The sequence below is a fragment of the Mus caroli genome, chromosome 7 (genome assembly GCF_900094665.2).
Source record: "Mus caroli chromosome 7, CAROLI_EIJ_v1.1, whole genome shotgun sequence".
Lineage (NCBI taxonomy): Eukaryota > Metazoa > Chordata > Mammalia > Rodentia > Muridae > Mus > Mus caroli.
This window is the reverse complement of record NC_034576.1, coordinates 137,674,647-137,693,257: the sequence shown is the minus strand read 5'-3', so window position 1 is coordinate 137,693,257 and position 18,611 is coordinate 137,674,647. Positions and strand designations below refer to the sequence as shown.

Here is an 18,611-nt window from a genome sequence, read left to right as displayed (position 1 = left end):
CTGTAATCTCAAGAAATGAGTGGGTAAGTACCACCAAGGACTAACTGCTAGGCCATAAGGCAGGAGTTAGAGAGTATGGTGGTTAAAATGAGGATGCCCCCCCCCCCATAGGCTCACTTATTTAAATGTTTGGTTGGCACTTGATGGATTGTTTAGGAAGGATTAAGAGGTATGGTCTTGTTGGAGGAGGTGTGTCGCATGGGGGATGGACTTTGAGGTTTCAAAAGCCCATGCTGGGCCCAGCCCTGGGTTTTCACTTTGCCTCATGCCTGCAGGTCAGGATATAAGCTCTTAGCTATTCCTCCAATGTCATGTCCCGGGCCTGCCATACTCACTGTCACGATGAACAATGAACATGGACTAAGCCTCCGAAACTGAAACCAAAACAAGCTTCCAGTTAAATGCTTCATTTTGTAAGTTGCCTCGGTCATAGTGTCACAGAAATAGAGAAGTAACTAGGACGGAGATATAAGCAGGAATGTTTAGAACCACTTTTAACAGAGTACTAAAAACTGATAAAGATTATCATTTAAATCAGATTCAAATAGAATGCCATTTGGAAGAGAGAATTTGATGGGCACTCCTCCCTAATACGATCTGAGAGTAAGGAGGTATAACCCAGAAGGAAGAGTGAGCCTTTCTCTTTCCACTTCACAGGACCTTGACAAAGCCTTGAGGTTTGCTTTGGGGATCCCTATGCTATCCCTTTGGGGTCTACGTCTCTATTCTCATGATTTGAGAATTCAAATTATGTCCTGACACTGTAGGTTAACGTGGCTTCCACAGCATGATAAAGGCTATAAACTAGTCATGTGATTGAGGAAGTCCTGAAAGGACTGCCTAGCCCTTCTTCATGCTGGTTGGCTGCAGCCATAACAACCATTTCTGCAAGACCAAAGTTCAGCTTCTGCACGTCTTTATGGCTTTGTTCACAGTTCAACGTTCAGTAAGCATAAAACTTCCCAGGAAGACACAGGTTTTGCATTTACAACCAAGTGCTAGACGTCCTTTTTAAATACTGGATCCCAAATGATAAGGCCCCCAAATATTCTAAGGTTGCTGTTGTTTTATCGAGGGGAGCTTTCTTCCTGAGAAAATGCCAACCACACAGAAAACGTTGATGTTCCTGTCCGGCTTTCTCACAAGCCTGGGCTCAGTTGTTGTCATCTGCTCCATTCTTGCGACACAGGCATGGATCACCAGCAGGATTTTCTTCACAGATGCTATCTCCAACGGTACCATTGTTATTACCTATGGGCTCTTCCGTGGTACGGGTGCTCAAGAGTTGAATGAAGGTCTTCAAGATCTGGACAAAAACTTTGAAGGTAAATGACCACCCAGTTAGAATGGGAGTGGCAGGCCATGGGTAAGACACACCATTCTACATTTGGGCCAAACAGCCATTCAAAACTAGTCTCTTCAAAGTCCCGAGTGAGGCTATCATTGGACTAACTCATAATTTTGAAGGTGTTTATTATGTTTTCAGACTCATGGCTCCAATTATCTTGTTATCTTTGGAGTCTAAACCATTGTCTCGGCAGTTGGGCTTGAGTTGTACCTATCTGGCTTATTGACAAATGAATAATTAAGTTAAAGTATGTGGCAGCCTTATGGTGTTTAAGAGCCAGCAGAAGCAGCGTTTTAAACAACATCGACCATGGGCTTTGACTTGGGGCATCCAGCTCCTTCCAGAAGTTTGTAAGTAATCACACAGGGAAAATGTCAAGGAGAAGACATCAGTATCAGTAAGTTTCTCAGCTTCTTGAACCCACACTTTTGTACTTAGAGTATCTCATTGTTGGAGATGGTATTTAATTCCGATTAATCCTGTTACTTATAGGACTTCCTGTTTGTTACTCATTTCTGATGTAATAATGCCTTTCTCTCCATAAATACAAAAGAAACGATCGAAGATAAGTAGATGGCAGCTAGTCGAGTTTTGGATTTTAAGACCTAGCATTCCGGTTTTTGAAAAGTAATAGCCACAGTTATTCACTACATAGCATCATATAAGCGGACTTTACGTTGCTCAGTTCAGGGTCTGTACAGCTGTTTTTTTGGGCATTTACATTTCTAACTATGCACCTTGTGCCTGTGTAATGTTTGGTGCCCATACTCCAGGATAGAGTTCTAGCAGGTTTATGATTTTGTTAATAAAATGGTTTCTACAAATCCAGGGCAATGTAGCTCTGAGCTCTCACTGTGTCTTGGAGTGATAGGAAAAGCACATCTTCTCTGAGGTTTCAGCTGCTGCTTCCCCCTCCCCTGGTGCTCGCCACAGCCTTTCAGGAGCCTGAAGAGACCTCCTCTACAACAACCAGGAGCTCAGATTTCAAAGTCCCCTTTGGCTCTCAGTAATAGCATTTTCAACCCCCCCCCAAAAAAAAGGTCCACTTGTTTGTGAATCCTCTGGCAAATTTAAGTGCTTGGGACAGAAGGCTACAGTGTTGGCTTGGGACCAGTTGATTCCATCTAGAGATTGATGACTTCAATGGAATCCCTGACTCTAGTCAAGGTGGAGCAGAGAAGGACAGGGAAGGTAAGGCTTACATGATGGGGAGTGACCATTCTGGTGTCTGGAAAGGAAGGACAGCCCAGTCAGGGGGAGCAAAGCTTGGGATCAGTGCCAGTTAGACCCCTTCTGGTCAGCGTAGAGACAGGTAGAATGCTCTCACTGCCTGTGCCTCACTCTGTTTTTACCGTTCGCTATCGGAAAGCCACACTGTAAACCACCCACCCCCACCACACTGTCCAACCTCTTATTGCTACAGAGGGTGAACAACCACCCGGTGGAGGAAGATGTTACACAATTGCTAGATGGCATGTAAGGGCCACTCAGAGACTGTGGGATTTTTCCATACCTGTGACTGGGATAAGCACTGAGCATGTAAATGTTTCTCCCAGACAAGAAGCCATCCCTAGAACATGTAGGCAATGCTAAGGCTCGCCTGCTGCTTACCATGTCAACAGAATCCAGGATCGACAGGAAGACCTGATGCTCTCCTCCCAGTAAGCCAGAGTTGCTGAGAACATCATTAGCCAATCATGGGTAGCAAAGTTTAACCTGTATAAAGTTAAATATGCGTTGTCCTGCTCAGCACTTAGATACTGATGCTTCCCCATTGAGACATCAAGTGTGTTAACTTTGTAGCTAAGGCCAGGAAACACGGAAATCCTCAGGCAGTCATTCATATTATCAGACCCTGTCTGAGATCTTGTGTTTATTAGACTACAGGGTTTTCAGTGAGAGAGCAGATTAGGCCATTTAAATCTGGTTGGCAGATTTAAAGGGCCAAACCCATCCAGCCAACCAGAGGTCAATGAATGGAGATGATGCCCAGTCAGCCCCAGTCAGGAAGCCTTCTGTTGTGGAACTGGGCTGACAATGAGCTCGGCTGGCTAGACTGGCCCTGGTTTGTCTACTATCCAGATAAGTGACTGTTTAGCTCTAGCCATGAGTGGCTGGATGGTCTTTACAACTTCGAAAGTGCCAGCTGTTTAACTTCACCTTGAAATATCTGCCATAGGGAGAAGTTCTTAGACTTGGATACTGATAGGATTTGCACACAGTTTTTGTAGTGACATGTTCCCTGTCTAGGACAAGGGGAAGCCCCGCCTCCTCTGAAGGGAGGAGCCACTCCACCCCTCCCCGCTCCATCCCCCAGTTTGGCTCTTGGATCCTGAATGAAGTTATCCCCTTGACTCTGAGAATGCTCTCAGGGCCTAAGCGGCATTGACAGGTACTATTTCCCCAGGCTGGCAGGAACGGGACAATGTGTCACTTGGATGTGGCATCCCTCGGAATGCCATCTCCAATAATACTCAGCCTATACCCTGACCTGACCAAGTATCTTTAGAGAATTGTTTTGGCATTTCAATGAATGCGATTTCTCTTCCTATGGCACCAGGTCTCTTTGATCTTGGTCCCTTGGTTAGTAGACATGTGACTCTTCAAACAGCTACATTATCATCGAATTGAACTCTGGCCTGGAAATGCAATCTCCTGGATGCTGAAAAGAACCTGTGTACTTGACCTTCCATATCAATGAAAAGATTTTCAGATTCAGGTTTCATTCCTCTTGTTTAAAAAAAAAAAGCATAACAAAACAAAACAAAACAAACAACAAAGACAAAAACCCTTACTAGAGGCATTATTTTCCATGTAGCTATGACAAAACACCAGAGAGAAATAATTTAAAGGAGGGAAGGTTTCTTTTTAGTTCAAGGTTTCAGAGGGATTTCAACCCCTCATGGTGAGAAAGGCCTTGCATGACATAGTTTCCTCACATTGTGTGCTCCAGATAGCAGAGGGCACAAGCTGGAAACCAAGGGTGGATATAACCTTCAAAGACCTGCCCCTAGTAATCTATTTCTAGTAGCTAACCTGTGTCTCCAGAAATTTCCACAGCCCTCAAAACAGTGACTCAGACTGCAGACTGGACCTTGAAAACATGACCTGATAGAGAACATTTTAGTCAACCTATAACATCAGGTGTGATGTTAACATTGATTATCAACCTGTTAGGAACCAGAGTCCCCTAGGAGACAAGCCTCTGGGCATGTCTGAGAGGGAATCTCTACACTGGGCTAATGGTGGGAAGTTCCACCCTAACTGTGGGTGGTGACATCTGGGCAGAGGTCTTGGATTGCATAACATGGAGAAGGTGAACTGGTCACCCTTCTTCCATGAACTCCATGTTGTTGAGCACTCTGTTGTAGCCATGAAGACGGTGACTAATACACTAGGTGATTTTAGGACAAACCAATTGTAACTATGACTCAGGGTGGATGGTCAGCAGCCTTCCCTTGGCCAGATACTAGGTTGATACAAGCTTTGGGCATTACTCTCAAGCTCCTTGGTGGAAGGCTGCTTGGAGTTGATTTATTGGAGACAGCTCAGGACAGAATCTTACAAATGAACCAAGACGGGCTGGGGGCAAGTGTCAGGCTCCATGGTCTGTGAATGGACTGTCATCTGATCTGGCTTCTTCTCAGTCCCCACTCCACTGCTTTCTATTTCTTTTCTGTGACCTCAATATCGTACTGTTAAACAGAATTGAATTGAGGCCATAAATACAGCACAAAAAAGAATGGCAAGCTAAAACACCAAATGGTGTTGATGTCTTGAGAATGTGTGAAGGCTCCCTACCTCCCTGCTCCGACTTCATCTCATGTATCAGGATGTGTTTCCTGGAGAAGGGCTACTTACACTTTTCCCTTCTCAGAGATGTGACCACATTAGAAGGAGGAGTTGGTGGGAATGAAGACAACCAAACCAGAGAGCTTAGCCACTTTTTTTCCAAGCCAATCTTGGCAACTGTCCAAGAGGCTGAGGCGCTAGCTGTGACTTCCCGAGGTTGGGGGTGGGGGAGCAGGCCATGCTCTAAGATCTGTCAGTACTGTGATACCCACTAATGGAAGCTTTTCACTGGATCAGGTCTCTGGTGGCCAGGTGTCTGAGGTGGGAGTGGAGTCTGTTCCCACCCGCAGAACCAGTTTTAGTTACTTGTGTCAAAGGCAATTTAAGGAAGGAAGGGTTTTTCTTGTTGGTCACATTGCATCCATGAGAGAGAGAGAGAGAGAGAGANAGAGAGAGAGACAGAGACAGAGACAGAGACAGAGACAGAGACAGAGACAGAGACAGAGACAGAGACAGAGACAGAGACAGAGACAGATAGAGAGTTGAATGCCAGTACTCAGCTTGCTTTCTCCTTTTTATTCAGTCCAGGATCTCATCTCCTGAGACAATGCTTTCAACATTTAAGGTGGATCCTCCCACCTCAACCCAATCTAGAAACTCCCTAACAGTCATGCAAAGAGGTTTATTACCCTGGTGATTCTAGATCTTGTAGGTCGACTGTCAGTGTAACCATCACACTCAATGCCTATGGACTTACCAAAAACAAGACCTGGAGGTGGAGGGCAGTTGGAAGGTGGGACCTGGATGGCTAAATCTTACCCAGAGGGGAGCTGAGTGTCTGCACGCCCAGCTGAGGCGTCTGCTGGCTGGGTGCTCATCTCTGTGCCTCTTTCTTGGACAGCCAGAATCAGGGCAATTAGCTCCAATTGTGAGGGGACTCCTGATGCAAAAGCTTGTCCCATGAAAGAAAGAAAGAGAACAGCACGTATCTGCTAATTTTATGGGAAGGGAGCAGCTGTCAGATGCTGTGAGGTTATTGTTACTGCACTCCAGCTAACTCTCATCAAACCTTCAGCTATCATTGTCTGAGTTCTGAGGCAGGGGCTGAAAAGACATAGCTGTCATATCTAGGTGGCAGGGAATTCAGAAATAATTTTTTTATAGTGCAGCAGTTAAAATTAAGACGAATTACCCCCCAAGTATGTAGGAAACTATGAGTCAGCAGCCCCAAAATTAACTCTCTTTGGAAAATGATGTCTGCTAAATCTTATTGAAAGTCAAGGCAGAGCTGGACTTGATTGTCATCTTCTTTTTCTTTTTTGCGTATGTGAGTGTCACGTGTGTGTGTTTGCACGTGTATGAACAAGTGCTTGTGCATGGTGTGCACATATACATGGGAGCCAGAGGTCAATATCATATGTTCCCCAATTTTGTCTCATCTTTTTCCTCCTCAATTTTATGTGTATGTTTGTGTGCTTATACAAATTTATGTGCGCCACGTAAATGTAGAAGCATAAGGATGCCAGAAGAAGGTATTGGCTCCCCTGAAATGGGAACCTCCACATAGGTGCTAGAAACCGAAGAGGAGTCCTCTACAACAGAAAGCATGCTTAACTGCTGAGCCATCTCTCCAAACCCCTCCACCTTGCTTTTTAAGACAAGCTCTCTGATGGAACCTGGGCTCACCGATTCTGCCAGGTTGGCTGCCTAGCAAGCTCCAGGCATGCTCTTGTCCCCTTGGGATTAAAGGCTTTTCTTTAAAACATGGATTCTGGGGGGATTGAACTCAGGCCCTTATGCCTTCAGGGCACACACTTCATACGCTGAGCCTAGCATGGTCATTTTTTAATGGAATACTCCACTTGTGAATGAACATTCCCGCAGAGCTGTAAGTCAGTGTGAAAGGCAGAGAGAAACTCAGAAAAGTCCAGGCGTTTGGGACGCATAGCACGTTCCTCACACTTGTTTCATTTTTTTTTGATTTAAATATTTAAATTATTTTCTTGAATACAGAACTCTGCCAAGGAGAAAGAGAGTTCTTTTGTCCCCAGCCAATTTCCCTTGAGATCGAAGGACATTTCCTCCTGCCCTGGCTGTTGGGAAAGAGGAAGTGGGTCCACCTTGACTCGATGAATGGCTGATGCAGCCACAGGAACCATCCTGGACCTCTACCTGGGCGTGTCTCCCTAGCTCTGTTGCTTCTTCCCATTCTCCTGACATCACCTCCCTCCAGTTTCAAAATCAGCATATGCTGAGTTAGTACAGACAAAACCTCCCAAACTTGTAATTTCCGCAGAGCATGGAGAAGCAGGCAAGAGACTCCAGTTGGTTAAGTCAGGGGTAAGTGAAACCCCAGCCTAGATCTTTGAGAGCCTCTTGGGGTACAGGGCAGAAGATGTAGGCTTGGATCAATCCACCCAAGGGGTCACTGACAGAAGTCACTGAAGAGTTCAGTCACCATAGCAACGAGGAGGCGTTGCCTATGGAAGCTGAGCTTTGCCCTGTGCATCAAGGAATGAAATGTTCTACACTCGGGGTGGCAGGTCATGGTCCAGTTGCTGCTGAGCTTGTTTCTTTTTTCCTGGGGTTCACAGGGGATGCATGTCTACGTTTATCACATGCCGCAGTTACGCTCCTGTCTCCTGCCCTCTTTTCCTGCATAGCCCTTCACCCTTTGAGCTCCTGTCCTGGGTTGCTCCTGCTCTCAGACCTCTCCCTTGCAGAGCCCCACCCTACTCAGCCCCACACTACTCCCCTCTTCATGGGGGACTTCTGCCACCACCCAAAACTTTGGTCACGCCCCTTTCTTTCCTACTTTGTCTAGTAGAGATTTTAGAAAAATAAATATGAGGACTTAAAACTGAAGATGTCTTGTCCACCACATATTCTTTAGCCCCAAACCTTCCAACCTCTGACTCTTCCAGTCTTTCTGTTTTTTCTTCCCCAGTGAAGAAAAACCTGGCTTAAAAACAACCATATTTATTTATTTACATTGTATGTGTATGTGTATGTTTATGTGTATGTTTATGTGTATGTGTGGGTACATGCACACACACAGAGGTCAGAGGAAACAGTCATGGGGTTCAGTTCTTTTCTTTGCACATTCAGGTCCTAGGGATTAAACTTCACCTAATGCCCTTGGCAGCCAACAGCTTTACTCAATGTGCCACATTGCACAGATGTTTTCACCCAAACTGGACTGAGTACATACATAGTCTCATATAAGGTAGATGTGAGATCCTGGGGTCCTGTGTAAGCTCACTCAGAATCACAGTTCAAAGGCAGGGAGGGACCTTCACCTCAGTGAAGATAATGCCTTTTAAAAATGTATTTATTTTATTTTATGTTTTGCCTCCAAGTATGTATGTATACCATGTGTCCATGGAAGCCAGGAGAAGGTGTTGACTCCTCTGGAACTGGAGTTACAGACAGTTGAGAATAGAAATCAAACCCATGTTCTCTGCAAGAGCAACCAGAGCTCTTAACTGCTGAACCATCTCAGCAGCACCCCAGCCCATTCCTTATGCAAGTCTCTCTGTCACACAGGGTCTCTTGTTTTCCTTGAATGATCAGAAAGAAGACACGGGTGCTCAGTGTGCAGTTCTACAGTGAGCATCAGAGCGAGGGTGAAGTCCTGGGCCCTCAGAGCAGGTCTTAATGCATGAAGAAGGGAAGGAAAGGGATGCCTTGCAAAGAGAGGGTGCTGGTGGCACATGGTAGGATAGGGTTCAGCAGATGTGTTGTCTGTTTCTACTGTCCCAGGGAGCTCCTAGCACAGACATCCTTGGAAATTAAGAATCCAGGTCTCCTCGGCTAGCTCCAACTCTTTAAAGACGAGCTGAGATAAGGCCATGAATGTTGCCACATAAAAACAGGAAGAGGAAGAAAGCCGTTGGCTAGTTCTAACTCGCCCCTCTGTGACTGTTAGGGCTTGCAGCATCCAGTGATTTTTGCTAATGCTGTTATAGTCAGCACCACAATCTATTTCCCGGATTGTCTTTTTCAGGGGACTTCACAGATTATCTCTAAACACACACACACACACACACAAACAAACAACCATTGGAAAACCTCATTGTACTTCCTGTCATGTCTGGGCTTTTGTGAGTAGAGCAGGAGGTGGAGGAGCTAGGTGCACTGGAAAATGGCTGCTAGGGCTCCGAGGCTCTGAGGCTCCGATGGCTGACTGCACAGAGCACCTCCGTTGTATCTTCCACAAGTGCAGATCCACTCTGGAGCTTCTTTGCATTTAAGAGATACAAATGCTGTTTTGTAAAGTGCTTTCAGCTTGGAATGAAGTCTGAGGGCCAGCCAGATGGTTGTGTTCCCAGCTGCCTCCAGTGTTGGAGCCCAGGGAGGTAGCGTTTGGATCCCAGGAAGGCACCCCAATTTGTCCTATCAAGAAACATTTTTCTATCTCCACTTGGTGCTATGGGCTAGCACCTTTGTGGTCACTTGAACTAGACCTTATTCTCCTGCTTTTCTTTCTCTGTCAGCTCTTCCTGGCTCACTAAATTCTTCTAATCCATAGGGTTTATGGGATTCCCCACTACATGGGGGTTTGTACAGAGACCCACCCTAAGGGTTTCTGCTAGAAGCAATAATTCTCAGACCCAAAGGGAAGCTATGATGATGGAATTGCCACTATCCTACCAGCAAGGCTTGGAGGGCAGAGATCACTGGTGAGGAAGTTGCGGGTATTTAAGGACTTGAAAACTAAGGTAAACACCCACCTTCAGTAATGGGGCTACAGAGTCAAGGGAAGCCACTGACTGGTCTGCCATGAGGAATTGCCTCATTCTTATGTGTTTGTGTATGTTCCTTTATGTACATATGCAGGTATACTGGCTAGTTTTGTGTCAACTTGACACAAGCTGGAGTTATCACAGAGAAAGGAGCTTCAGTTGGGGAAATGCCTCCACAAGATCCAACTGTAAGGCATTTTCTCAATTAGTGATCAAGGTGGGAGGTCCCCTTGTGGGTGGGGCCATCTCTGGGCTGGTAGTCTTGGGTTCTATAAGAGAGAAGGCTGAGCAAGCCAGGGGAAGCAAGCCAGTAAGGAACATCCCTCCATGGCCTCTGCATCAACTCCTGCTTCCTGACCTGCTTGAGTTCCAGTCCTGACTTCCTTTGGTGATGAACAGCAGTTTGGAAGTGTAAACTGAATAAACCCTTTCCTCCACAACTTGCTTCTTGGTCATGATGTTTGTGCAGGAATAGAAATTCTGACTAAGACTGCAGGCAATGTGTATATGCAGTTGCACACACATTTTTTATATGTATGCACGTGGAGGTAAAAGGTCAATTTCAGATGATGCCCATCTTGGTTGTTGAGACAGGGTTTCTGGTTGAACTTGGAACTCACCAATTCAACTAGACTGACTGTTCAGTGTACCCCAGGATCTACCTGTCTCTGTCATCTCCCCAACACCGAGATTGCAAGTATTCGCCACACCACCTGCCTTTTTCAGGTGGGTACTGGGGCTTGAACACAGATCCAGGGCTTCTACATCAAACACGTCACTGACCAAGCTATCCTCTGAGCCCGTGTAGTCTTGGCGCTTGCAGGAAGAATGGCTTACTGCTTCCTTCTCTGACACCATGCCTGCTCTAGCTTGGCCGTATTTGTATTCTGCACTGTGCACTCACCAAATGTTGCTTTAGTTTTAGGGACATTGGACAATTCTTCCCAGAAGTCTCTGCACCTGGTGGTCATCCTCCTCCTGATCCTGAGCCTGGCAGCTTCCGTGCTGAGCTCAGTGTTCACCTTCTACAACAGCATCAGCAACCCTTACCAGACGTTCCTGGGACCTATGGGCGTCTACACCTGGAATGGACTCGGCGGTGAGTTTCCTGAGAAGACTCATGTACACACACATGCATACACATACATATGCATACACATGTACACATGCACACATAGGTGTATACACATGCACGTTGATGTATGCTCATGAACACACATGCACATATACTTGCTCTCCATCTTGCCTTCATATGGAGTAACATGGACTCCAGAGTTGCCATACCTGGGTGGCCAAGCCACAGAGCCAGGAAAGGATGCCATCTGGGGCCAACACTCTTCTTGTGAGCTAGAGTGCTGTGTAGTCGCTAGGTGGTTTTGTTATTTTGTGTGTGTGTGTGGGGGGGGTGTTCAGATGGGGAGTGGATCTTGTTATGACTTAGACAAAAGATTCTCTGTGGGTTTTGTCCATGTACTTCATCCCCAACATTTGTTCAGTGGGACTGACGCTTCGAGGTTAAGGGACTTGGATACAAATCCAGATATAGGTTCGCAATGTTGAGGGCCCTCCATCCGCCACTGAACCTTGCTCGCTGCCAGGATAAACAGTGAATTGATCTTAGCTTCACTCATGGGACTCAGAGGTAACAGAAGCAGCGGCCTCAGGCATGGCTGAATTTGGAGACCACGTTGTAGGAAGTCTGCTTCCCTTCATCCCTGCATACAGTGATTTCCCAGTGTGTGTTCTGTGGCTACACAGTTGATTCAATCCTCTTAAAGGTCAGATGTCTGTACACACCCTAGACTTCTGCAGTAGCAGCTTTAGAGGAAAGGCCTGTCCTTTTCCAAGAGTCAGGAGACTGTCCTGGGCCCAATTCTCATGAATTCACCCACTGATATGACCTGATCAATCTCTGAAGCCAAGACAGATAAATTGACCCATTAAGTTGGCTAAGGAGACTTGTCCATACTGAAGCTGGACCCAGGGTCAGCTATTCTACACCTTTAGAGGCACACAGGGGAGGAGGAGTGGGTTCCCATAGAAGGGAGATGACAGGAGACCAGGCTGGGCCGATACTGCCCTGTTTACAGCCCACAGGGCTTACAGCTGGTCCTCTCACCTTCCTCTGCAGAGGAAAACAGGCTGACTATACAGATGTTAGAAGTCTATGTCTGCTGGGGGTTGGGAGGGACAGGAAATGGAACCTGAACAGTCTCCTCACAGCCCTGCCTACGTCTAGCCACAAAGGGCTATGTTGAGGGGAGAAAATTCCCCACACTTACCTTCTGCCTCAGGGTGTATTCTAACACAGGAGAGGCTCTGGGGTGGACAGGAAAACCACATGTAATAGCTGTGTAAGGGGAAGTTATGCATTCTGACTTGGATCTGGAGGAGGCCTTTAGTCAACCCCAAGAGTTGAGAATAACCTATCCTGATGCTCAGCAAGCTGGATTCTGTGTTCATATGCTCTCGGAAAGCCTCTATTTTCTCCCATTATCTGGAGTGTTACAGAGAGGCTGGTCCTTCAGAAAGGTCTCTGTACAGCACTGACGGTGTAGCTTCCTAGCCTTTGGGCCACACTGGTGGATGGGCTGAATCCAGGTCAGCTTTAAGGCCCTGGGGACAATGAGAATGCTACAGTCCCCTAGGCACTAGGCTCTCTTGGCCTACCAGGTTGTGAGCTGGCCCAGTGGGCAGAACAGGAAATAGATTACCTGCCTCATTTCTGGTGGGGAGAAACAGCAATAACACTGTCATCAAAGGCTTATAACCCGGACATCTCAGTACACACTGGCCCAACGTGGCTGGAGTTGGCCTCAGGGAATTTTAAGGTAGCTAGAGGGGACGTTGGATTCAGACAGAGCTACACAAACTGCCTCCTCTGACATATTGTTCCTCAGCTGGAGAACACAGGAAGTAATGAGTACCATGGCCCAGCAGAGAAGGACTGCAAGCCCGGAGCCCATGTCCCTAAGCCTTTTAAGAACCGCTTCCCTCCCCCAGCCTCTTTATATCTACCACTCTGGAGAAACTGTGCAGGCCTAGAGATGCAGGCCTATACTTGCAAGTACTGGAAGGCTGAGACGAGAAGGTCCCCCAAGTTCAAGATTGCCTGGCTGCAGAGGGAGCTTAAAGCCCCATTTCAATATAAGGAAGGAAGAGGGTTGGTCTAAAGAATTTGCTTACTGTTTTTGAGGTTCTATACTTAATTTCCAGTACTGCAGGAAGGAAGGATGGTAGGGACTGAGGGAGGAAGGGAAGGAAGGAGGGAGGGGAGAGGGAGTGAGGATAGATGACAGGAAGGAAGGAAGGAAGGAAGGAAGGAAGGAAGGAAGGAAGGAAGGAAGAGAGAGAGGGAGGGAGAAATGAAGGAAGGAAGGAAGGAAGGAAGGAAGGAAGGATATTCAGTTAACCAGAAGCAGTGTGAAGTCCATGGCTCCAGGCATCAGCCTTTAAAGTGCCCGGATGGGCAAGGTGTCTGTGCGCCAGCCTTTGCCTGTGCAAATCAAAGCTCCAGACGAGCTACTTTAGGATAAAGGCATTAACCTTGTGTATGTTCCCCCCCTTTGTGATTAATTAAGCTTTTATAAGAAACTTCACAAGAGGAAAATGAGGGATAATGAAGGTGTGAGAGGGTGCATCAGAGGAACGAGACTTTTGTTCATGCAAATAATTAAGGAATACAGCCATTATTTTGTGGGTGAGGTGTGTCATCAAGGGCTGTTCAAACGTTCTCTTCACGCAACCCCCACCCCTAATTAGCTTCCCTCAGAGGACCATTTGGGGAGCTTCCTTGTCAATGGGTTAGGACACAGTTTGACGCCTGAGAGCTCACTGAACTGTGTGCATTCTGCGTGCGTCAGCATATTAAGGGTCTCAGAAGGACTTCATCTTGGGGATCCCCCTGATGTATCAGACCCCACCTGGGCATGAGCAACTGTCCTCACCCTCATGTTCCCAGAAAAAAATTCTTTTGTTCCAGCATTACTGGTATATGAATCACCTGCCCATACATTACTCACTTAAAGCGCATGGTTCACTGGGTTTTGACATGTTCTTAGACACTGTAGAGACATCACTAACCATCATTTTGGAAATATTTTCACCAGCTCGGAGAGAGAACGATGTCTCCTGGTTACAGCCTGCTTCTCACCCTGCGTAAGCAACTATAAATCTGTTTTCCTGTAGCTACTGCCTGGTTCAAGGCCACGCTTGGCTGAGTGGTGCAGAGTGGACACCTACAGTAGCTGTCTAGAGCTTCCCTGAGTCCAGGCCCAGCACTTGAGAGCCTGTGCTTCTCTTGCTCTTGGCAGAACTCACTCCTCACAGCTGGCAGTGCGCCTGACCCACTGCCCTCGCCTGCTCTTGTGGAGGTGGCTTCTTCTGCCTGTGATGCTGGTGCTCGTTCAAGCCTTATTTGTCCATTCACATTTCCTTGTACCTTCGCCATGCCCACTCTCACTGCCCTTGTCCACTTGCTCATGCCTGTTACTTAAGTGACCTTAGGGCACAAGGCTGTGTGGTAGACCAGTTGTCCAATGATAAGCTCTGATAGTGTCTGAGCCTATAGGTCAGATACTGCTCAGAATAATATTTAGTATTTCATGCCTAGGATGTAGTTTATATCTTACATCTTATTTTTACATTTTCCTTCATCCGGAAACACTATAGAACCCCTTGTAGCTATTCAGTAAATGCCTTTGGGTTATGCATCCCATAAAGAAAATAAGCGATATTAAAAATGCATTGGGGTGGGGGTGGGTGGGGGTACAAAACGCAACTGGAGGGATGACTTAGCAGTTAAGAGTGACTGCTGCTTAATCATAAGCACCTGAGTTTGAATCCCCCCTCTCCCATCCTGTGGGTGTGGATCACAAACACCTGTAATGCCTGTTCCAAGGGATCTGCTGCCTTATTCTGGCTCCTGTGAGTAGGTACCTACACATATGGATGCATACATTGATACAGAAACATGCTCATATACATATAAACAAATAGCTTTAAAACATAAATCACAACGATAGGTAGATGGCTCTATGAGTAAAGTCATTGCTGCAGAGAAATAAGGATCAGATTTCAGATCCTAAGCACCCAAGAAAAAAGGCAGGGATGGGGCACACATCTGTAACCATGTCCTGGGTGGGCAGTGAGGTGGAGACCAGGGGCTCTCAGAGGCTTTCTACTCAAACAGGGAATTCCAGCTTCAGGAGGAGACTCTGCCCTCCTACTGGAAAAAAAAAGGAAGAAAGAGAGAGAAAAAGAAAAGATGTGAGCGCTAGAGGAAGACAGCTAATGCTGTTCGTTGGCTTCCACATGTGTACACATACATGTGTGCACATTCAGACACATACCTCAGAAATGCACACACATACATGCACACATGCATGGACACAAATAAAGCTATTGCTTCGGGTGTCACTTATGAAGCTCCATCTTCTTTGCAGCATCCTTTGTGTTTCTGGCCATGGTTCTGTTCGTGGGGAATGCCGAGTCCAACCATCTCTCAGACAAGCTCTCCCAGAAGCTTTATCCAGAGACCACTAACAAGAGAACAACCCACACTTACGGATACTCGTTTTGGCTCACCCTGCTTGTCATCTTTCTCAATATTGTCACTGCGGTCATCATCATTTTCTATCAGAAGGCCCGATACCGGCAGAAGCAGGAGCAGAGGAAGCCAGTGGAGTATGCTCCAAGGGATGGCATTTTATTCTGAGTCCTGTCTCATAGCCCATTTGCACTGTCTCTGCCAAACTGGCTCACTCCTCTGAACACTGCATGGCAGAGCAACTGTCAGGTGCCATCGCTTCTGGAACCATGACACCATGTCCTGCCTATAGATGGTACTTGTATCTTCCTCCATGGACATCCTCCTGAAAAGAGTTTTCTCCTAAGATCAGGAAAATGATAGGGAAGGGCTGTGGTCTAGAGTAATTCAAAAGAGGGCAGCCTGGGGCCTGCAGGCCTTTCTCATTTGACCCTGCTATCTGCAGTAATAATGGTCTGTGGGGTGTTTTGCCTTTCCTGTGACTAGATAAACAGACTATAGCCCCTATGACCTTGTCCTCTGGATTGATCAGGCATTTCGGTCCATGATAAGTATACGGATTTTTAGGCAGAGAAGTACTCTGAACTTATTTTTTCACTCAGAAGTTAGATACAGAAGGATAAAAGATGGGATGACCTTGTGTTCCGGTCCCTTGGTGGCTGTTGTGACTTCCAGGTTTAGTTCCTTCAACGAGGGCTAGACACTTGCAGAACTTGGAACTTGGGAAGTCATGCATAAACAAATTGGAGGTAAAAAATGGTCTCTTCCAGTAAATAGAAAGTCAGAAAAATAGCAAAGGCACCAAAATGTATTCTGCATGGTTTTCGGGTGCGACGTTTCCTTTTTAAAAAATCTACTTGAGAACCCTTCAGCCTGGACTATCCTATAGGCTGCCACAGTAAAAACTGACAGACCTGAAAAGTGACCTCCTTTCATGTGTTGACGGCGTCTTAAAACAGTAGCTCAATGACAAGTGGTGGATCTTATGAAGCTCAAAGATAAATGGCCTTGAACACTCAGAGATGTGAGCTGGGTCCCCACGGTGTTGGCAGCAGCATGCTGGGTCCTTACCCTTGTGGTATTCACTACCAGGCAGACGAGACAGACATTTAATAAGCTCTTCCTTGACTACTCCAATTAAAACAGTTGCTTAGGGTTGCAGGTCACCCTTCCATTGTAGAACACTAAGGTGCCTAGAGTGTGACAGGCCCTGGGTTCCATCTCTACCTCTGTAAAAACAAAACAAGCAGGTAATAACAAAATTGTGCTTGTGTTTTAAAAGGATGGATCTCTATCATGCTCTCCCTTGAAGACCTACTAATTCAAGATTACTCTTACCTAATAAATTATTAAAAGGTTACTATACTATTTTCTTTACTCTTTTCATGAGTGTAAGTGCACATGCCATGATTTGTGTGTCTGTGTGTCTCTCTGTGTATGGAGGTCAGACGACAAGCTTCAAGAGTGGATTCTCTCCTCCTACCATGTGAGACCTGGGGTTTAAACTCATGTCATCAGACTTGGTGGCAAGCACATTTACCCACTGAGCTACCTTGTGGGCCTGCTACTAAATTATTATAAAGTTTAGGTTTGGGAAGCAATGGCTTAGTGGGTAAAAGTGCTTGTCACCAAGCCTGATGCGCCTGTCCATTCCTCATCACCTACACAGTGAAAGAGCTGACTCCTGCAAGTTGTCCTCTGACCTCCATGCATGCGTTGTGGCATGCGCATGCCCATAGGCACAATCATACTTCCCTATACAATATACAAAATAAATGCACGTATGTGAAACAAATACAATTTAAAACGACTCGGTCCTGTTCATTTGAAAAATATTGGAATATATTTTTAAAATATGATTATAAATGTAAAAAAATTTAAACTCTGAGTCTAAAACCATTTATATTCTTTGAAGGCCTAAGTTTTCTATTGGATTTTTTTTTTTTTGTTTAATGTGGCCACATAATAAAGAGGACATGGAGGTGGGTTCTGGCCCATGCCCTTGAGCCCATCTTCAGGAATCAGATTGTCACAGCTTTGAAGTCACTCTGGTATGTTGGGGGTTCGAGGCCAGCAGAGCTTCATAAAGAGGCCCTCGTGGTTTGAATGAGAGATGTCCCCATAGGCTCAGGAGTTTGACTGCCTGCTGCTCCCCAGTGGTGGCACTGTTTGGGGATGTTATATTACCTGAAGGGGGTGGAGCCTTGCTAGAGGAACTATGTCACTGGGGTGGGCTTTGAGAGTTCATAGACTCATCTCACTTCCTGTTTTCTCTCTCTGCTTCCTGCTCCTGGAGTTGGCCCTGCCAGTTGCCACCACACCTCCTTGACATTGTAGACTCTCCTTCCGGAATCATGAGCCCAAATAGATTCTTTCTTTGTAGGTTTCCTTGATCATGATATTTTTATCTCAGCAACAGAAAAGCAATGAATACATATGGTCTTGCCTCAAGCCAGCAAGCATACAAACAAAACCATTACTTTGTCTTGTTATGAGGTAGGTTACAAAGTTCATCACATTTGCAAAAGAAAGAATATAAACCACTATGTTCACCAGATGTGTTGGTACATACATGACTTTGGGAAACTGAGGCAGAAAGATCAGGGATTCCAGGCAAGCCTGGGAGACTTAGCAAGACACATGGGGATAAAAAAGAAAAGTAAAGAAATGAACAGAAAAATGTAAAATGAATGAGATATTATGCTCACTGACAATAAGAACATGACACGTAGGATAATAACTTCAGAGAAATCAATAGTTTACACCATATCCAAAGGACTGGGCTCCCCTGATCACCCAATGCTTACAAGGCACTGTGGGAGGTAGGATGTGGGATGGAAAAGCTGCCAGCATCAAAATTGGGTTTTATTATCTCAGCAATCATAGGTTGAGCTGGAAGCTGTGTCCTCTTGGACATGACATGGAGTGTGTGAGAGTATACTGTGGGGTGTTTCTAAATCACAGTCCTATATCCAGCCTCTGTGGTCAGTCTCATTTGGGGCATCCTCTGAATGTCACAATGAAATTACAGGTGTCCACCTCAGTCCCCTCTAGCCTTTCGAAGCCTCTCAGAGGCCTGAGCACTGAGAAGAGCAGGCTATACCCCTCAGAGGTGCTTTCCACATCCAGCCAGCACTCCTCAGCACCCTCTTTCTTATACATGGGAACCAGCCCACGG

The 18,611-nt window shown here is 46.1% G+C and overlaps 1 protein-coding gene across 1 annotated transcript; it reads left to right on the top strand.

The window, feature by feature from the left end:
- The first annotated feature begins 945 nt into the window (after positions 1-945).
- Clrn3 (clarin 3) lies at positions 946-16,833 on the top strand. Its single transcript, XM_021169055.1, has 3 exons — positions 946-1,325; positions 10,805-10,984; positions 15,330-16,833. The coding sequence occupies exons 1-3, from the start codon at positions 1,097-1,099 to the stop codon at positions 15,599-15,601; spliced, it is 681 nt and encodes a 226-aa protein (XP_021024714.1). The 5' UTR covers positions 946-1,096; the 3' UTR covers positions 15,602-16,833.
- Positions 16,834-18,611: the final 1,778 nt, after the last annotated feature.